The sequence below is a fragment of the Ursus arctos genome, unplaced genomic scaffold (genome assembly GCF_023065955.2).
Source record: "Ursus arctos isolate Adak ecotype North America unplaced genomic scaffold, UrsArc2.0 scaffold_22, whole genome shotgun sequence".
NCBI classification, from domain to species: Eukaryota; Metazoa; Chordata; class Mammalia; order Carnivora; family Ursidae; genus Ursus; species Ursus arctos.
The window spans coordinates 16,683,135-16,704,521 of NW_026622897.1; the positions used below are offsets into that span (position 1 = coordinate 16,683,135).

Genomic DNA, 21,387 nt, shown 5'->3' on the forward strand with positions numbered 1-21,387 from the left:
CCAGCTCTGACTCTAGTTCTGGGGGTCTGTAGCTCTGCCAGGCTCCCGCTGATCCTGGTCCTGCTTATCTGTAAACCCATCCTTTGAACAGCAGGGTTTTAGACAGTACAAGACCCACGTTGCCTTTGAAAGCTCTGTGGTTCCAAGATAACAGCGTAGACCCTTGCATTGCAAAACCACAGAGCTGTTTGATGTTCCAGAGGTGTCAGTCCGGTGCCCCTTTGCTGCCTTCTGCTCTCCCTTCAAGATCCCCAAATTGCAATTCTAATCCGAGAGTTTTTGCTGGCCTGAGGTCCCCCTGACTGTAGAGGCCTCTGGAAAAAGTTATAGTGCTCTCTTTCTTCCCTCTCATATCCCCGTTAACTACTTCAAAACAAAACGAAGTAAAAAAGCATGCAAGAAAATCTAACAACTCTTTGGGTTTTTTTCTTAATGACCACTACTATGTTTTTTCTCTAAAATCTGCCCCTCTTCTACCAAAACAACAACAAACAAAAACCAGAGGCTGGCGTCCCTTCCTGGTAAACTGGCTTGGCTCCCACTGGTCTCCACGCTCGCCCCAGCAGACTCACGGAAAGCCATGAGGTGCTGAGTCTTTCTTATAGACCAGGAAGACCACCTGCCTTTGCCCCTCACGGAGTTGGGCTTTAGGCCATAGGAGATCATGAAGGTGATGACCCAAGGCCTGTTGGTGCAGCTGCTAGAAAGGAGCTGGCTGGACTGGGTGGCTCTTGGAAATGTTTGGTGGCCTTGGAGTGTGGCATGAGGAAGGAGATGGTCTGAAGGTCGACAGCAGGAGGGGAATTGAGAAGGAGGGAGCCTGTCGTCTTTGTGCATTAGTTCAGCTCCTGAGGGGCAACTACATTGGAAAGTCTGGTTGCTTCTGACAGGCCTTTCTGACCTCTCTGGGAAGCCCAGCCACTGGCCCATATATTTCCTGCTTTTGGAGGTAGTCTTTCAGAAGCCAGGCTTGACCCTCCCTTGTGTATGCACAGCCGTTAGGCCATGACCTGTACAGAGTGAAGAAACCTCCCTAAGAACGGCTGCTTTGCCGTTGGAGGCAAATAAGTAATTAGCTAAGGCTCTACCTCGCCCCCCCAAAAGATTTTAAGCAGCCGTTTGGTGAAAATTACCTAATTTAATGAATGAGACCTGTTTGATACAGTACTAAAACTCTCCCTTCTGAAAAATTCCTACAAATTGCTAAATGTGGATTATGACATGATAAACAACACAAACCACTTAACCCTGTTCCTCTTAATACGTCTCGTGGAGAAGGTGTTAAATAAGTATTCAGTGGACTGAATAGAGTAAATGAAGCCTTTTGAGTAGAGCACAGAATTTAAGTTTTGGGCAGGGCTTCGGGAATGAGCTAGGGTCTCAGCTTAGGGTTGTTGAATGCAGCCCGGACGAGTCATGCAGTGAAGGGCGGAGTTGGGACTCGACCTGGCTTCCCTGCTGCCTACTCCGGGGCTCTGCCCTCGCAGATGGATGTGTTGGCAGAGATGTGTGGCCCCCGATTAGTGAAAGGTCTCAGGGACCAAAGCGCTGTATCCCGAAGTACAGGATGGATTTAGGTAGTACATGGACATGATCTTAAATAACATTGAATCTTTAATTTAAAAAAAAAAAAGACTATTCTTTTAAATTTCCTTTTTAATTCTTTTAATCACATCAAGGGGAAAGGATCACTGGGTGCTAGTAACTTTTTAACATTTCCTAATCCCTCTTTTTTTTTTTTTTAAGATTTTATTTATTTTAGAGAGAGTGAGCATGGGTGGGAAGGACAGAGAGAGAGAGAGAATCTCAAGCAGACTCTGTGCTGAGCACAGAGCCTGATGTGGGGCTCGATCCCAGGACCCTAAGATCATGACCTGAGCCAAAACGAAGAGTCGGATGCCTAACCGACTGCGCCACCCAGGCGCCCCCATTTCCTAATCCCTCTTAACAAAGACCAGGCAGACCTAGAGTCTTTATGTAGCGAACTGTGTCCAGCTAAAAAATTTAATGCTATTTTGTATTTTGGTATAATGATTTATATTGTTTTTGTCTTAATTTTGGCATATGATTGTGATTTTCCAATCATGGTTCAGATGTAAAGTTTCTTTTAAAAATGTGTTCGTATATGGGGCGCCTGGGTGGCTCAGTTGTTAAAGCGTCTGCCTTCGACTCAGGGCGTGATCCCGGTGTTCTGGGATCGAGCCCCGCATCAGGCTTTTCTGCTGGGAGCCTGCTTCTTCCTCTCCCACTCCCCTTGCTTGTGTTCCCTCTCTTGCTGGCTATTTCTCTCTGTCAAATAAATAAATAAGTAAATCTTAAAAAAAAAAATGTGTTCATATAAAATGGTGAACATTCTTTAAAGGGACGTATTAAGTAACTTACAGTAAAGCAGTAGGCACTATGGGAGAAGTCACAAGGGTTGGTACTGACATGCCCCAAGTATGTAAACCAGTGGCCCTAATGAATCCCAATTGCCTTTTTAGTGACTTTGGCTTCAAGATGAGTGAAGATTTGGCCTTAGAGGTTTGTGTTCCGGATCCTGAGTTTTCTGGGAAGTCCTCCTCTCCTCCCGTGCCTTGTCCTGTGGGCTCTACTTACAGGAGAACAAGAGGGTACGTCTCCCAATGGTTGCCATGGCTGGGACACGAGGGGTCTGAACTGGGTGTGAAAGCAGAGAGGACCACCTGGGTTTGTTTCATACTCCAAGTGCGTGGATTCTAAGCTAGTAGGTCTCAGGGAGCTTGGGCAATATTTAGAAATTGGATGTTTACAAACTCTTCTACCCTCAGTGAGAAAAATGCAAATCTGTGAGCTTCTCTGCAGCTCTAGCTGTGTGTTAAGTCATAAACTTAAGCCAGGACACATCTTCCCTGGAGTTTGTTGGAGAGATATATGTAAACTCTTGCCCAGGACAGCTTCACAACTGTGTGGGCTGCCCCATGTAACTCTAAGCAGGACCAATTCAGAACGCTGATATGTCCTCCTGGTCCTATAGGGAAATGAATAGATGGATGGTATTGTCCATGGATAGAAAATATATTTCCAGTTATGGAGACTTAATGACTGTTCCTGGTTGTGTCTGACCTCTTGCTCTTGGGGTGGGGGGGTGACAGCTATCGGAAGATTTCTGGGGACACTTGTAGCGGAGGAGACGTTGAAACACGACTGGAAGGAGAACTGGTCCCGTGTCCCTTGGCAGGTAAGAGGTGGTTTCTTGCCTTTGAGTTCTTGAGATATTCACTATAGCGCCCTCACGATCTCACACAGGTCTAGGCTTCTGACTCTTCTAACTTTAGTGGAGGAAGGACATGGAAATTACAAAGATCGCAGAGCTCCCCTTTTCCCTAAGCTTGGTATCCAAACCAAATTTATTTATAGCCTTATGCTTTTATAGGAATGGAAAGTATTTTTTGAGGGAAACTCCTTTTGTTCATTGGACCGAGTTTATTCTGAACCTCTTGTATCCTAGGCATTTGGGGGGGGGGGGGCTTTGGTGTGTTCCTTGATCTGTTTGTCAGAGTTGAATGTAAAGAGACCTGTGGCTTTTGGGCAAGTAGCTAAGTGGTCTATCTTAATTTGTATAGTAGCAAGTATAATGAATACTTTAATGGAATTTCACACATTTTAATGTGCTTTTCCATGTGTTGTCATTTTAATCCTTATCACTACCCAGTGGAGCAGATCCTGTCATAAGCTCCATTTATAAAAAATAAATAAAGAAGCATGTTCAGCATGTTAAGGTCACACACCTGGTAAGTGACAGAGCTCAAAGCCAGACTCTTCCCCATGCTCTTCCTCGGATATCGCCCACGTGGCAAATGAGTGTCATTCCCATCATTTTAGGGGATCATGATGCATGCTCATTAGGAAAAACTTCTTTGGAGTGAGTGCAGACGCTGTAAAGTGAGAGTGTGGTCCAAACATGCTCTAAGTTGAGTGAGTGGGGATGGCACAGGTGGTGTATAGCATTTGCATCTAGTCTCGAAAAGATGATACCCTCGCAAATAGTTAATCTCTTAGCATCTTTCCTTTCCTGCTCTGTTTCTAGTACTTCTTCAAGTAGAGCTTCCTTATTCCCCATGAGCCCTTCCTCCTGCTCTTACCTCTCCGTGAAGGTGAATGTCTGGAGCACACTTCCATGGTGGCGGTGATATCTGATGGAACAGCCCTCAGCGCCCGCTGGGTCTCGAGAAGTGCGTGGTCCTCCGCCGGCGGGGCAGAGCGCCCCCCTTGTGCGCTTGCTGCTTGCCAGCATGCCCCGGTGTTTTTCATGCTAAGCTCATTAGCCCTTTAATTTAATCTTCCATCATTACCAGAGTAATTAACATCCCTCACTGTGGAGACTTCAAAAGAACGCGGCTTCAGCAGATTCCCACAAATGAGCAGATAATATTCAAATATGCTCCTCACAAGAGCTGTTATTGATGAGGGTTTGGGTGAGTAGGGTTTGAGTGATTGCTCTTAAGGGCTGGAGTACATGCTTTTGTAATAAACATTTCTGGAGATAATTCAGTGAGGGACAAAACTGTTTAAAGCCATCTAAACTGGTAGAAGAGCTATTTTCTTTTCTGAGGAGAAAAATAGAACAGGGAACAAAGTGGAAAAATCACATTTGTTGTGTAGGCCACCTCCTAAATGTTAAAAAAAAAAAAAAAAAAAAGTGGCACAGAAGGCAAGGGTATCCCACGAAAGGAAAGGACGATTTCCTAGAGCTGATGGAAACTGAAGTATCTTTGCAAAGAGGAGGTCATCCAGGCATCTGGAAGGATTTTTAAAAATGAAGTAATCTTTCTTCCTTTATGATTACTGTAATAACACAGATGTCCAGGTGGTGCTTGGGCATGGCTGGGATTGGCCAAGAATTCTGTTCCTCTCCTACGTTCAGTTTTGAACACGGAAATGCAGAATGTTCCTCTGTACCTAATCCTAGGGCAGGTCTTTCTGGACCAGGCTCTGCTGTAAAGGCATCAGTTGGTTAGAAGATAGAGCGAAGCCACAGAATGGGGCTTGCAGATGTTAAGGACGTCGCATGGGAGGCTTGCTGCCCTGCGTGTAACCTCCATGGTCTCCATGGCCACTTCGATGAGCGTCCTTGGTTTCTGTGTCATTTATAGGCTCGGCAGGTTTCATCTTAATGAATCCCCTTTGCTGGAAAGTACGGTGGGAAGCTTTTCTTGAAAACCAGAAGAAGAGATCAGTTACCATGGGGTGGTGGCTTAGATAGTTTTGAAGTGCAGTGAGACCAAAGGAAAAGATGGCAGAGTTTCCTTTATTAAAAATTGTAGGTAGATTTATTTTGGGGTGCATTATCTGTGTTGAAGCCCTTGTAACGCGGGTAGCTAGTGCATGTGAACTCACCGAATGAAGGGAATGAGGGAGAGAGAGAGAAACGGTCATTGCGAAGGCGTGCAGCAGAGGCCTTCAGGTCCCATACGCAACATACCGTCAAAGTGGTCGCGTTAGACGTGGACGCGGCCGTGTTGCACATCTCCGTCGCCGTGGAAGAAGGAAGAATCTGCGTGTTTTCCATGCTGTTCCCTAAGTGGAAGAGAGAGAGAGGGCACCAGCTCTTCTAGTTACTAGTTGTCTGACATTAAGTAAGTCTTCGTAGAGCACTCGGCGTCTTAAAAAACGACAGCGTTAGCCTCTACATTGCGAGAGGCAGCTTTGTGTAGCGGGTAAAACACGATTCTGGATCCACACTGCCCGAGTTCAAGCCTTGGTCCTGCCACTTACTAGTTGTGTGACCTCGAGTGGGTTAACCTCTCTGCTGTCAGTTTTCTCATTTGTAAAATTGAGTTCGTAGTGGTTCTTCCATGATGCAGTCATTACACCGGTGAAACAATGCCTGGCACGTAGTATGGACGTCGTATAGTGTTTGTTAAGAAGAGATTGAATCTTTGTGTGATTATGTTGGGAAACATTTTGTAAGTATTCAAGAACAAATGTATTATTACCGTGTTGAAACTATAACAGGTTGATGTAATTGCTGTATGTCATTGCGAATAATATTGGATGGGTGAGCAAACAGGTTAGCTACAAGTCTTCGGTGACTAAGGGTCTCTCATTAGCATGATTATGGTGCCATGTGATACAGTCATGTGACGGGGGAGAACATGCTGACTGGGGTGATTATTTTGTCATGTGCGACTCTAAGGACTTCTGAGCCGAGCTCAGAAGCGTGGATGTTGGAGCATGACTGGAGCTTCTAAATTTAAAAAAAAATTATATATATATATAACAAGTAAGACAGTTTGCAGACAAGAAAACAGATTTACAGGAGTTGAAGTAACTTGCCCCTCAAGGTGGAGGTGGGATTCCATTTCTCACACCTTCTAAACCTTGATTCCCATGCTCTGCCACTTGATCCGTGGCTCTGAGGTTTATGTGTGAGCAGAAGAGAGGTCAGACCTGCTAGGACCTCCTCAGCATCTCCCACGTCCACGCTCTCTGTTGTTTGTCCGCGTCTGTGCAGAGGAGAACGAATTCATCCTGTACGCCGTGCGCAAGTCCATCCACCGCTATGACCTGGCCTCGGGAGCCACGGAGCAGTTGCCTCTCACCGGGCTGCGGGCCGCGGTCGCCCTGGACTTTGATTATGAGCACAACTGCTTGTACTGGTCTGACCTGGCCTTGGACACCATCCAGGTGCGTCAACCCTCAGTCCGCTCGTAGGGGCCGTGCCTTGTGACCGCCCCATCCCTATCAGCTTTCTTCAGGACGGCCTAAGGAAATGGGTATTAGAGGTTTTAAGTTGTAACTCCTCTCAGGGCTGACGGGTGAAACTTCGCATTCTTCCGTTTGGGTATTTTCTTGCCCTGCCTACCTCTGTCCTTGGAGGAAGGACAGGGGGAGCCCCAGCGCTGCTGTCTTCTCCCTTTTCCTGCTGGGAAGATTTGAGGGTGAGGAGTGTAAGATGATTAGTCCCTATCACGCCAGCTGCCTCGGAAGCGTCCTTGTTCCCGAGCCATGATACGGGAACACTTGACTTACCACAGTGCACGTAATTACCCACTTCAGCTATTCTGAACGCAGCCAAGAACTAGGAAGTGAGCTGTAAAGATCCCCACATAGGCCAGATAGATAGCCATAGACTCAACCCATGCATTTTAAAGGAGAGCTATTTGATCTTTATTCATTGCCTATTTAATCCTTTTTAGAAAAGCAATTCCAACAAGTTTTATCTGGACTTCCAACCCAGCAGAAATTTTACAGTGCCTGGGTTTTCGAGGGGCTGGGGCTGGGGGCCGCCAGCGACCATGCAGCGTGGTTTGTCCCAGCGATAGCCCCTGATGGCCAGGAGCCTCCCAAGGGAGGAGAGCCCAGAGAGGCCGACACAAGAACTTAAAAATAACAGTAGTGTGGTTTCATTTATTTCAAAAGCAAATAGACTCATGCTTCTCGGGAATCTCCGACCTCATTATTGGGGTACAGCGTCGTTCAGTAACCAGCGTTCATAATGGTAATGCAGAGTAATACCAATGATTAAGTTCTGTGTAGTTGTTTTATTTGATACAGGAAGCCGTAATACATTTTAGAAAAGCTTTTATTAAAAACCGGCTTTGCTCCTGTGGAAAGTTTACTGATAGAGGACATCTCATCCCTTGCCAGTCAGAGCCAGTGGAGTAAAAGGGTTGCCATCCACGGGACCGAGTTGGCACGAGGTCATTTGAGCACTCACGGCCTTTTTTCCCCGCCTCTCTCTTTAGCGCCTCTGTTTGAATGGGAGTACGGGGCAAGAGGTGATCATCAGTTCTGGCCTGGAGACTGTAGAAGCCTTGGCTCTTGAACCCCTCAGCCAGTTACTTTATTGGGTGGACTCTGGCTTTAAAAAGATCGAGGTAAGTGTGTCCCATGCTGTCCTTAATTAAGCGGGCAGGGTAGCCCCTGGGCTTTGAGCCAGGTTTGACACAGGGGGCGGAGCCAGTGTGTCCGACTTCTCTGGAAATTCTTTGAGAATTTGAGCGAATGGACCATCAGAGCCTCTGGGGAAAGGAGGAGAAGGGGGGTAGTTTCAGAATTCTCGACCATTGTCCTGAAGGTCCCACGTGAGAACAGGATGCCTGCACCCATCAAACAGATCTCATCAAGATGCCCCGAACGGTTCTGTTTTGGCTAGCCGAAGCGTTTGGTGGTGACAATAATGATAATTGTAGGACACCATAGCACTAGTATAGTCCTGTATTATCAGTGCTGTAGCATTATTGTAGTTGATTAGAGTAATTAAGACAATATCATGATCATGATTATGATTATTGATGACAACGAGCACTTACTTTGTGCCAAGCCCGGTTGGAACCACTTCGTTTGAATTATTTGATTCGGTTCTCACGACAACCCTGTTAACAGTGCTCTTATTCTCCCACTTTATCTATCTGCACCTTAGCGACCCGAGGCAACGTGAGGGTAAGAAAGGGCCTCTCCAACACCAAAGTCGTGGTCTCATAGGCACACTCAACTCCCCGAAGCAGTGCGGAGGCCCTGGGGCAATGTCCCCGCCCCTCTTTGTACTGACTACGTGGAGGCACGGCCTGTGGGTCACATGGAATGCTCAGTAGAGGCAGGGGGGCACCAAAAGTCGGGAGAAGTCACAAAGACCAAAGCCCCAAAGTCGAGAGCCAGACCTGGGTTCAGTCCTCATTCTGGTAGCTTAAGTGACTCAGGCAGGTTTCTTACCCACTGAAGCTTCAGTTTCTGCGCCTATGAAGCAGAGGTTCATTGGTCCACCCGGTCCTTTGACGGGTGCTCTTTCTTGCGTGGTACCTGCCTGTATGGTTGGAGGCTGCGAGGCTGCAGCAGTAGGCGAGACGCTCAAGTTCCTGTTCTGAGAGAGATGAGATGTTAGTGGGGGAAGCAAATGAATGAAGACATACATCTATCGATTCTGTCGGTGATGAGTCCTAGAGAGACTGTCCAGCAGGGCAGTGTGGTCTTGTTACTACTGTTTCTTCCTTCTTTTAGTTGTGTGTGGTCAGCACTTGGCCAGGTGCTAGAAGGATGCAGGGAAGCGTAAGTGTCTACACCCTCAGCATACAACGCAGGTACCGTTGGTGTGAAATGGTAACCCGAGTCACTGGCAAGAACTGTAGGTGCTCGTTGGTGAAGGCAGGTCAGAGGACTTAGCCGAGGAGCTGGCCCTGGAGGGGAGTTTTGAAGGAGAGATGCGATTTGATTATGGAGCAGAGGACCGAGAGGGGATATGGCGAGAGCAGACAGGCTAGGAGGAGTACGTCGGGCTTAGAGAACCAGAGAAGGCCAGCCTCACGGAAGTTGCAGGGGCTGAAGTGGAGGAGAGAGAATACAGAGGGGAGAGAATTAAAAGTCTGTGGAGATTCTTCACTGTGAGGCTGGGACACTGAGTATTTGTTTTGTGGTCAGTGTGGGGCCATTGGTGGCTTTGGAGCACAGAGCCGCATAGGTGGGTTGAGTAAGTGCTGTGTACTGAGTACTTCGTGCAGACCTATCTTCATGTCCCCAGAACCGGGGCACAGGCAGCAGCGCTGCTGCTCTGTCAGGCCATGTAAGAATTAGCTGGGGGGCCAGAGGAGGGGACAGCTCATTCTGGCTGGAACTCGGGCAGGTTTCCCAGATGAGTCGTCGGGGGAATCGGGCAGCCACAGAGGCACGTGTCTGTAGGCGGCAGCCCAGTAGGAAACCGCGATGTGGGCTTTCAAGGGGCCCAGACCCATCCTGGCCTCCCCTCTGGCCCCTCCCCCCTCCTTTTTTTGTCAGGTAGCTAATCCAGATGGTGATTTCCGACTCACGATTGTTAACTCCTCTGTGCTCGACCGGCCCAGGGCTCTCGTCCTCCTGCCCCAAGACGGGTAAGTGTGGCCCCGAGGAAATCAGCGCGCGGCAGATGCTGCAACAGAGCTGCTCGTGGAGTGCAAACTGCTGGACACACACTTGTTTCTGATGATTGTGGTTGAAATAATCTGTTGACTTTGAGTCTTGAAACCAGAGCTCAGTCATCTTGTCAGGTAACTCCATTCCCTTTTTGTTAGCAAGCATCAGAGTCTCCACGTCCAGATGTCTCACACCTGTGGGGTGTTTCTCCAATGAAAGGTATTATTAAAAGTCTCTCCACAGACATGGCGTAGTCAGGCCTGGTTGGATATTATAAGGATTCTTTATCTCAAGTTTGACGCGTGATGCAAACATATGGTCCTTTCCATCTCCTCCCTGCCCCCCCCCCCAAGCTTGGATGGTTTTCTTACTACCAATTTGTACGCACCTGGAAAAAGCAAAGGTGCTTTTTATTAATTTCTTAACTTAAGGAAACATAGCTAAAAGAAAATTCTGGATTCGGCTTTCTAATATTTGTGATTGAGAATTAGATCTATTTTTTAAAAGAAAAAAATTTTGGGGTGCCTGCGTGGCACAGCGGTTAAGCGTCTGCCTTCGGCTCAGGGCGTGATCCCGGCGTTATGGGATCGAGCCCCACATCAGGCTCTTCTGCTATGAGCCTGCTTCTTCCTCTCCCACTCCCCCTGCTTGTGTTCCCTCTCTCGCTGGCTGTCTCTATCTCTGTTGAATAAATAAATAAAATCTTTAAAAAAAAAAAAAAAGAAAAGAAAAAAATTTAAAAAAAAATTAAAAAAAATGTACTTGATTAAAAATATTAATAGAAGTTTGTGAAATGAAAAATATTTGTTTCCTCCTTTCTCACTCTTAACCCTTCCCCCTCACACTTCCTAGGGGTAATCATGGTTAGTAGTTTCTTGTGTATCCTTCAGAATTCTTTTTTACCCACGTGCAAGCACATAGCCTTAAGACACATGGCCACACACACGCACACACACACACACACGGCGTCAAATAGAATCGTAGGTATTTACTGTTCTGCTTATGTGAGCACACGTGAAAACGTGCAGATTTTCAGGCACCGTAATATTCTTTTGTATGTACCATCATCTATCATTTTCTTTGTAGATTAACATGTTGGCATGTATACACACATATCCACCTAAAAGTGTGTGTGTGTCTATACACACATAACACATATATAATTTTTTTGCTAGTATGAACAATGCTGTGATAAATGTCTTTGTACAATGTCTTCACATAACTTGATTATATCTGTAGATAAATTGCAGCAAAGCAATTTATCTGCGGCAAGAAATTTGGTGGTTTTAAACCTTGTAATTACAGCTTATAATAATACTGCTGAACTAACTGGCCTTACAGTTCTAGAGAGGCTTCTTACCTCTTTGGGGTAGTATCTGACTCCCGATTCCCTGGGTCTGACGTGATGTGCGTTCTTCCCCGGTTTTGACCAGGGTGATGTTCTGGACCGACTGGGGAGACTTGAAACCGGGAATTTATCGGAGCAATATGGATGGCACTGCTGTCCATCGTCTTGTGTCAGAGGATGTGAAGTGGCCCAACGGCATCTCTGTGGATGACCAGTGGATCTACTGGACGGATGCCTACCTGGACTGCATCGAGCGGATCACTTTTGATGGCCAGCAGCGCTCGATCATCCTGGACAACCTCCCCCACCCCTACGCCATTGCTGTCTTTAAGGTGGGGCCTCCTATGCTCCCAGCTTTGGGCTGTCTGTTAGAGCAGGTGAAGAGCGTACCGAGGTGAAGAGGTGCTATCTTGGGTTTTTGCAGAGATGCTTGTCTAACTAACTTCTAGAAAAATCAGCTCACTTCTGAATTTGAGACTGTTCCCTTTAGCGCATCTGGCTGGACGTCAGGCAGAGTTGCCAGGTGTCTGGGCTGCTCACTGTTCCCAGTTCAGAAGGTTTAAGATTGAGGTTGTTTCATAGAAGAATCCCCGTTTACCCTCACATGCTGGTATTTTGGGCTTGGTGTCTTCATCTTCTGCTCACCTCGTGCCCTGATGGCTTCAGGTGGGCTCCGTCCCACCCGTGTGGCCTGCCACTGCTGCATTGACTCTAGAGAACAGAACGGTTGGTTTTTCCTGACACTGGGAAGCAGATTTCGAACTGAAGGGTCGGGCTGTGGTCAAACTCGAATGCTTCTCAGATAGTTTCTGTCAGGCAGTTCCTTCAGTGTGGCTCTTGGGTGAGCCGCTGCCTTGCATTTCAGGGGACATCTCGGTCGGGCTCATCACTCACCACTGAATGTTAGGTGTCCTCTCCATGGGTGCACCCTTGTTGTTACTGAAGGCCCAGGATCAGAGACCCAGGAGCTGGACTGACAAGCAAAGGTTTTCTTTCTAGAACGAGATCTACTGGGATGACTGGTCGCAGCTCAGCATCTTCCGAGCTTCCAAACACAGCGGCTCCCAGATGGCGGTTCTCGCGAGTCAGCTCACGGGGCTGATGGACATGAAGATTTTCTATAAGGGCAAGACGACGGGTAAGGCGGCGTCACCGGCTTCAGCTCTCGCGCGCTGATCTCCAGGAAGGGGCTGGGTGTGGGCAATCTCTGCTCAGGCGGGAGCTGGCAGCCTGTGTCTTTATTGTCGTGACAACATGCCCATTATTTAATTTCTGCCTAATGACATCTTAATTTCTTTTCTAATGGTACACAAACAGCTGGAAGACAGCATGTTTTCGCCTGCCTAGAGCGTGATACTTGGTGGGTAATTATACCCTCCTCCTGCCTTTGGCCCCTGACTGATTGGTGGCGTCGCTCCTGCTGCAGCTGGAGAGTCCCAGCGGGAGCTTACTCCCCATTTGGCAACCTCACAGGGAGCAGCGCTGTGCCGAGAGTGCTGGCACTTGCTGCCTCCCGACGGGAGTCCCGTCTCGTCCTCTGCTTGCCCGGACGACCTGTTGCTCATTGAACACCTACCTCCCGTATGATGCGAGGCGTCGTGATGTGACCCTTACTTCATGTGTCCCCACCTGAAACTCCTAAACCCCATGAAGAAGAAGATCGTGTCTTTCTTTTTTCCCCCTTCAATAGTTCGGCCACTGCCTAGCGCTTAGTAGGGCTCCCTATTTGTTGAAAGAGGTCATGAAAAAGGACCGGTTGCCAGTGGGTGTAGACAGTAGCTGTCTTAAAGATTGTTGGGTGAGGCTCCAAGAGCTGCTCCAAGGCTTGTGACCCGCTCCCTGGTCCTGTAGACTGAGACCGTGCCGCAGAAAGCCTCCTTCCGTACTTCCCGCCCTCTCCCTCTGTGTGCTACCCACACGGCTGGTTCTGCAGGACAGAGAGCAGGATACTCCGGGAAGAGTAGTCCCTTGAAGAAGCACCCTGTTTATCTCAGCAGGATTAAATAGCATCCTCGGTCTGCTGACTCGCCTTTATTGACAAACTGCTAGGTTTCCTGTTTGGCTCTAGAGTGTTGACGTGGTTTTGTGGGTTTTGGCTGGCGCTGTGCTGAGAGAAGATTGACAAAGGGAAATAATACGGTTGCAGATACCATTGTTATTTTGGGGGGACCAGTGAAGATAGCATTGAGAACACCCTTGCGAAACGGTGAAGAATGTTAGAAATGTAAGTCTGTGTTACTGTTATGTCTTTGCACCGGCCCTGGGATGCAGGTGGGGCTGGTATTATGATCCATGGATCATAGATCAGGGAACGGCATCTCAGAGGCAAATTAGCTTTCTCACAGTTTGCTTGCTAGTTGAGGAGCTGGGCTTTTGGTCCAGTTCTGCCACTAAACCGAGGAGTCACATTCTTCCCACAGGAGGTCCCTGTTTTAAAATAGGGAGAGATGGAGCACTCTTGCTTCTGGGGTCCAGAGGCTGAAAGTCAGAGCCTTTGTTTGATGGAGGACCCCGAGCCCCTGCCGATGGGCGTCGCTAGCAAGCCGAGTGAATCGTCAGCATTTCTCTGAGTTAGCGCTCAGTTTGGAAGGCAGGTCTTCCTTTTGACCAGTGCTTGTAAGCGTGTGCGTGGGGAGCACACGACCGTTTCTGAAACGTCGTGTTCAGGTGAACTCGTGATCCTTGGGCTTCCCTTCCCCAGTCTCGGCGGGTCGCTTGCCCCACTCCAGCTGACACACAGTCACAGGCGGGTCCTGGGGCGTGGTGGGGGGTCGTCTGTGGTCACAGCATGTGCATACGTAGTCTTCTTCGTGCCTCCAAGAGTCACCTTCATTTAAACCATCCAAAGGAATTCTGGGAGTCTGGCTGGGGACTGGCTGGAGGAGACGTGTGCTGGAGGGTAGAACACAGACCCAGGACTGTGCAACCTCACGGCCAGTCGCTGCCCTGTCTTTGCTCCTTCCCCTGTTCCTCCGCTGGCCTTTGGGATTCCCTTTTTCTCACTTGTGCGAGCAGGATACTTGCAGCCGAGCTCCCGCCCACAGACACGGCCAGAGAAGCAAGTTTGTGATCTCTCAGTTGGGCTAGTCTGGGTTCACTGAAAGCTTTTGAAATGGCATCTGGCTGCTAGCCCCGCCTGCATGCAGCGGGTGCCTCTTGGCCTTGAACTTGTTTGCTCTTACCTGCTTGCTTTTTTGGACACTGTTTTGCAAATTCATTTTGTCTATGGGCCACCCTTGGCGCCAGTCAATCTTTATTATTTTTGTTGTCTGCTCCGAACACATACAGGACTGTCCATTAGCCATGTGTAAGATAATAATACACAAAATAAGCTACATTTATTAAGGGATTACTGTGTCATAAGCACCACACCGATGTGCTCTGTGGGCTTGAATAACGTCTATTAATCTTCCCAAAATCCATGTGTACTGTTAATATTTCCATTTTCTAGATGAGGACATGAAAGTTGGGTTCATGTTTCTACATCACATGTTTAGTAAGTGGTAAGAATTTGAACCGTGACCTAATGGACTTCTGAGCTTGACTTCAATAAAACCTTTAGGTTCTGCTTCCTTTATCAGCCCTTGTTGGAATAGCAGTGCTCTGGTATATGACAGCGGTACAGAAGGATTAGATTTTGATTGATTCTTGTTTGTGATAAAAATTCTGTTCACTTGGAACATTTGTCCATTTGGGTTATTTGGTTATAAATAGACGCCTTTCTTTTTTTTTTTTTTTTTTTTTTAAAGATTTTATTTATTTATTCGACAGAGATAGAGACAGCCAGCGAGAGAGGGAACACAAGCAGGGGGAATGGGAGAGGAAGAAGCAGGCTCATAGCGGAGGAGCCTGATGTGGGGCTCGATCCCATAACGCCGGGATCACGCCCTGAGCCAAAGGCAGACGCTTAACCGCTGTGCCACCCAGGCGCCCCAATAGACGCCTTTCTTAATCTTTATGTCTGGTGGATTTTTATGTAGTGTCACTGGGATCTATTCTTCATAAAAAGTGCTTTTTCTTTAAAGAGCTTACTTTGCAAAGCTGTTGATATATCCAGTTGGTGTTGCAATGAATTAAAATATTTTGGAGCTCTGGGAATTGTCCTTCAGAGTCTGCATGTAGCCAAAATACCTACAACGAGGGCAAATACTTACTCTATGGAGTGGATTTGATCTCGATAATTGTCAAGGGTAGAGATAATTAAGCAAGATAATAGCATTTCTGGAGGAATTTTCCGAAGAGGAAATCTGAATGTGTTCTGAATCTGCCCCACGGAGACATCATGCAGCTGTTTGATCTTCAAAGGGAACATCTTTGGAGGTGATGACTGTCACTTGTCCACTCTTCACATCTGCCTGCCTTGCCTCCCCGAGACTCCAGCGTCCTGTATAAAGAGTCTGTGGCCGTGTTCTGGGTGGAGTTCTGCTGAGTACTCCTTCCATGCTCTCCCAGGTCTCTGGGGCGTACTGTGGCTTTGTAGCACCCCATAAGCTCCTGCCCTGCCTACCTCCTGGGGTCAGTGACTTGGTCTGTGTGGTTTGGGGTTTGCCCCTGGTGACTGCCTCTCAGATTGTATACATCTTGGTCTAGACCACCCTCCTGAAATACTGCACCCTGTTTTGGGTTCTGTACTTCTGGCTCTTGCTACTTTGGGTAGGAGCATTTGCGCCCCATGTGAAAATGTTAGTCATGTTATTTTACAGACCTAGCCCCTTGTGAAATTACCATCCCGTCCCCGAGAATTTTTCAGATATTCTGTTATTGTTCAATTTCTTGGGACATTAAGTGAATACGTTGTCCTTTGAATACAGAGAACACGTTCCAGATCCTTTTGGAGTTGTTTTCCATTAGTCGCAGCTCCGTGTTCCTCCCTGTGGCCGAGGGCATGTGTCTTCCGAAAAAGCAACGGCCTCTGCCCGTGGAGCAGATCAGGGTGAATTGATTTCTGGCGTTTCTGCTCCCATCAGCTGGTTATTCTGCTACGGTATTTCTGCCGTTGGAGTGGATTGAATTATTTGTAGAACCCGTGTGAATGTCTCATCGTATGGATTCTCCTCTGTGGGCGTGTGTACGTCATCTGTTTGGTAATGCTTCGTACTCTCTGGTCTTTACCATCAAAATAGCACTGGTGCTGTATCATCACAACTTTTATTTTAATTTTTTAAAAGATTTTATTTATTTTAAAGAGAGAGAGTGCGTGTGAGCGTGCACGTGCGTGAGCTGGAAGAGGGGCAGAGGGAGAAAGACAATCCCAAGCAGACTCTGTGCCGAGCACGGAGCCCGACGCAGGGCTTGATCTCACCACCCTGAGGCCCCAACCTGGGCGGAAATCAAGAGTTGGATGCTTAACCGACTGAGCCGCCCAGGCACCCCTGCAATTGTTATTTTATGTGTGTGCCAGTTAAACACCGATGAAGCGCAGACACGTGCAAAGCTACTGAGTGTATCCTGACCCGTATCAGTACTGATTGTCATTAATGAACCCTGTTTTCCAACCTGCAGGTCACTGTAGGCGTGACATAGCTAAAATCTTGGCTGGATGGAAACCGGTCGCTTGGGTGTGATTCCTGATTCGGGGAGGGGGTGGTTTCTCTGTCCGTGAGATAGCAAAACAAGAACCGTCATCAGCTTTTTATCAAAGCATTTATGTTTATTTTCCCTGATTTTGATGACGAACAGTCACAGCCAAAAGAACAAGCACACGTTTCATAATTTAAGTGGCTTTCATGTTGCTTGATAGTTGTACTGTGTTTCCAGTGTTATGAAGTGGTGTGTGCATCCTCTCCCCTCCTTCCCAGAGAGATGTGGGGGATAGGAAAATACCTTTTCCATCACTGTTCATCCACAAAGGTTCTCTCTCCAGACTACAGTGAAGGATTTTACGGACTTTTATCTGACCCCCTCTTTGGAAAGCTGAACCAGAGACAGGGACAGGTCCACATTTACTAGTCCTCGTGTGGGTTTATTGCCTGACAGATAGGACTGAGGCTAATGAGTGCCCTGTGGTTGGGTCTTCGTTCAGCTCGGCAGCTGCACTCGGGCACAGAGGAATGGAGAAGCAGAGACCCCGATGTTTGTCAGGGGCCCTGTCATGACTCAGGTGTATGGTTCTCAGTTAAGGGCTTTTGGGTCGTAGGAGCCGAACCCCACTCACACTAACTCAAATAACAAGGGCTAATGAGAGCATAAAGGGAGATTGTAAGGAACTCAGAGATGAAAAACATAGATGAGCCTGATGGGGACTGGTGCTGGCAGTGGCCAGGCCGCCCCTTCCTTGGCTCTCTCGTTCCTTTTCCGCCCTCTGGAAGTCGGCTGTGTTCTCCCGACTCCCTCTCTTGAGTTTGTTTCTGCCTGGCTTTGACCTGTACAAGGTTTGGTTTGCCCTGCGTCACCTTTGACACCCATACTCTGTGACCTTTCTCCCAGCTCCAGCTCCCCAGTTACTCTGTTGTTTCTTGTCATCCCAATTCCGAATTCCCAGGACGAATGGCTGATGCCTGGCCTGGTTCCAGGGCAGTCTGATGGCCCAGAGGCCCTGTCACCTTTCTCTTTCTGAGCTTTGCACTGTCGGGTCTGTAAAATGAGGGGTTGTCTTGGATTTCAGTCCCCCGTTTGGGGTCTCCCTGGTGACAACTAACCTGGACGCCGCTGCTGTTTGTCTTCTCCCCAGGAAGCAACGCCTGTGTGTCCAGGCCGTGCAGCCTGCTGTGCCTGCCCAGGGCCAACAACAGTAGAAGCTGCCGGTGTCCAGACGGTGTCGCCAGCAGTGTCCTCCCGTCTGGGGACCTGATGTGTGAGTGCCCTCAGGGCTACCAGCGGGAGAACAACACCTGCGTCAAAGAAGGTGAGTCCTGTCTTCTTCTCTGTCCGCCGGCCTCCTTCCCTTCTTCCCTCCCCGCTCCCAGCGCTCTCTATTCCCCGTGTGTTTGGGTGATTGAAAAATGCCCTCGGTAAAAATAAAATCCACTAGATACTTAGAGACATCCCAGTCCAGGTTCTAAGGCTTGTGCTTCTCAGTCCTCAACGGAAACAGCCCTGTGTGGTTTATTTAAATGTGATAATTGTGGTTTGGGTTTCATGTCTCCTCCTGCGTCTTCCTCTCCTCACCTGTCCCTTCTCTTGCTTCCTATAAGTTGGGACCAGACCTGACTTGGAGAAAGGACTGGTGGGGCTCCTTCACAAGCTCACCGAGGCTCACCCAGCGGTTCTCCCCCATGCCCCCCGCCAGCCCAGAAACGTCCAGAACGTTCAGAACAGTGTTGCAGACTCTGAGGCTTCACTTCACGCTGTGACCAGGTGGCCGTAGCAGCCTTACCCACCCTTCCTTTGAATTTGAATACACAGATTCTAAATTTTTTCTTCTAAATACCTGTCTTCATCTTTCTTTCCTGTCTGATTTGTATCCCCAGCCCTAGCCTCACATTCTTGTCAGTGCGGTGAACCTCTGGAAGGGGGGGCCCTGCCAGGAAACGCCCAAATCCCTGTGTGTGTTTTTTTTTTTTTTTTTTAAATTCTCGAGGCTATATTGGCTTTGGAATCGCAACGTCCCTCCTCACAGAAGCCTCTTAGTCCTGGGTAGGGGAGCACACAAAGGAGCTCTGTGGTCCCTTTTCCATAAGAAACACACACGGAGAAAGGATGACCCTTCCCTTCTTAGACACAGGAGATTCTCTTTCCGGCTCCAGACATCATCGTAAAGCTATTTAGAAAGAAACAGAATTAACACTTAAGTTAGAGAAAAGCTTTTGAATATTTTCCTTTAGAATGCCTTTGGTGACCCAAACTAGAGGCCAGCCTTCATGTGTTTTGACTCGGTTTATTGAACAATGCATTTTTCTTTTTCTGTGCACATGGGTGTTATGTGTCCTTTGTCATCTACGTGGCTGAAAAATGGAATATATGTGAATATATGCAATTATATCTACAAAATACGTATAGCTACAAATATATTGAATATGTATGTTTTCGTACCATGTAGATAGAGCCCCTTAAGCAGTTCCTTGTATAATTAGTGTTTTATAATGTTGATGTTTGAAATCTACCCATTGGACCCAACTGGCACCATCGCTGTCGTTCTTCACTATTATAACCCCCCTGACACTTGTCCAGCTGGCCTCTTATCCTTTAACTGTAATTAGAAGAGGAAAGGAGGAGGATATACTCCTGTGTGCAGGTGAGCTTGGCACCCCTCTTCCTCTTTACCATGTAAGGCATGTGATTTGAGGAAGAGAAATGGAAACGCAAAAGCGAGAGTCTTGCGGTCCAGCTGTAAGAATAATGCATGTCTTGTTTCCTCCTTCGCCCGCCCCCACCGTCCAGAGAACACCTGTCTCCGTAACCAGTATCGCTGCAGCAACGGGAACTGTATCAACAGCATCTGGTGGTGCGACTTTGACAATGACTGCGGTGACATGAGCGACGAGAGAAACTGCCGTGAGTCTTCCCGGCTCGGCCTGGCTTTCGGGATGTGGTGCACGGACTATACTCGGAAGGCTGGCCAGCCAGCTCTGCCCGGGGGGTGGAGGGCCTACAGCCTGGGGTGCCGGCCGTGGCCCCTCGTGATTCGTGATGCCCATGGAAGCTGATGGGGCTTGGAGAACGGAGAAAACACTTAGGTGTAGGTTATTATTGAAAAACCGACCCCCGCCTGTAAGGGAACTACTTGTCACAAAGGGTTTACCAATAAGCATGGCCTGGCTGAAACTGAGCCGACCGGGGAGTCGGGCAGTCTGAGCTGTCATTGTGGCTTTGCCACTGTGATAAAGCTGGGGACCAGGTGACATCCCTTGATCTGTAAATTCAGCCCTTTCAGAGATGGGAAGCAGGTTTCATTTGGTATGCCGTCCAGTCAGCGGATATTGGCTGCCTGCCAGGCTCCAGAGAGATGGTTCTAACTGATTGATAATGCCTCGTTTGGCTTGAAACGTGGGGACGTTGATCTGTGTGCATGGAAACATCTTTGGACTGTATACTTTCTCAGGGTCACTACTAAAGCATGATTCTGTTCAGCAGAGTTTAAAGACAAATACCTACTTATAATGAGTAATTTATTTACTGCAGGGTTGTGATAGCTTCCACATTATCTTCTGAGGCGGTGCTTTGCCCTCCGAGAGTGAGTAAAACATTCATACATTCACTCAGCAAGTACTTGTTGAGGACTCCTTTGTTCTAGGCTCTGTGCTCGGCCTGGGGATACCAGGTGATCAGGTGGACATGGAATTTACGTAGGGGAGCTGTAAGAGTAGAGAGGCAGTTACAGTAGAACCAATGAGTGCTGTAATGGGGAAGCGCCATATGCATACAGGAAGAGCACACAAATCAAACTTCGGTAGGTATTTATGGAGAGCCTGAAGGGTGGGCAGAGGTGAACCAAGCAGAGGTGGAAGGAGCACAGTTGTCAGCAAGAGAACAGCAGGTACGAAAGCCCAGAGGTCAGAGTGTATGTGGCATGGTGAGAAAGGTAGTGTGGCTCATTGATCATACGAATATGGAAAGCGTGGGGCAAGGGGAAGAGGGGCTAGTGGGGATGCCCAGTGTGGCAAATGCCCGTGGACTTTATTCAGTAGAACCATTGAGAGCCACTGAAATAATACGATAAGATTTTTGTCTTTGGAAAGGTAAGCAGTAGGCAGAAGGCACTGGATGGGAAGAAGACCAGAAGCGGGGAAGCCAGAAACAGGTGCGAAGGCTTCTCTTGCAAATATTTTCCCATTGGAAATCCAGGAGATCATTTACCATTTTGTGTTCCGAGAACAGGTTAGGGGGTGACTCCTGGCTCCGTGGTGGACATAGGTAGCCAGCCGTCTGCGGAGTCTGTGCCAGGTTCCCACAACCCCTCCAGCCTTAGAAGCAGTCAACTCCCTGAACTCATCCTGGGCCCAGCAAAACTATGTGCTGCCCTTGCTGGCGCCCAGGTGGTTATTTAACAAACCTTTTCTTCATCATTTTTCCTTGGTTTCAGTGGATGCCGTTCACACCCAGGGAGAAGGGCTTACCGAACGGCAGATTTGGGGAAGCGTTAGGCTGTCCGTGTGTTTTTTCTTCTCTGCAAAAAGGACACTGATAAAACCTTCTTTGCCTCCCAGAGTCTCAGGAAGGGGTGGTATTTGTGGGGGAAGAGCCAGAGCTCCTTAAAAACAATAAATATTAACAACCCCGCAGCCGAGCCTGGAAAGGACTTTATTATATAATGG

General features: G+C 48.0%; 1 protein-coding gene across 3 annotated transcripts in view; it reads left to right on the top strand.

Annotated features, from left to right (window-relative positions):
• SORL1 (sortilin related receptor 1) overlaps window positions 1–21,387 on the top strand; it is a 170,483-nt gene that overhangs the window by 94,837 nt on the left and 54,259 nt on the right. For all 3 annotated transcript variants that reach the window (XM_057316611.1, XM_026505541.4, XM_044386576.3), the window contains 9 exons: window positions 2,484–2,612; window positions 3,114–3,199; window positions 6,476–6,648; window positions 7,710–7,841; window positions 9,733–9,824; window positions 11,280–11,526; window positions 12,194–12,332; window positions 17,865–18,038; window positions 19,514–19,627. In XM_057316611.1, coding sequence (XP_057172594.1) covers window positions 2,484–2,612; window positions 3,114–3,199; window positions 6,476–6,648; window positions 7,710–7,841; window positions 9,733–9,824; window positions 11,280–11,526; window positions 12,194–12,332; window positions 17,865–18,038; window positions 19,514–19,627 — 1,286 coding nt within the window. The remainder of the gene's footprint in view (window positions 1–2,483; window positions 2,613–3,113; window positions 3,200–6,475; window positions 6,649–7,709; window positions 7,842–9,732; window positions 9,825–11,279; window positions 11,527–12,193; window positions 12,333–17,864; window positions 18,039–19,513; window positions 19,628–21,387) is intronic.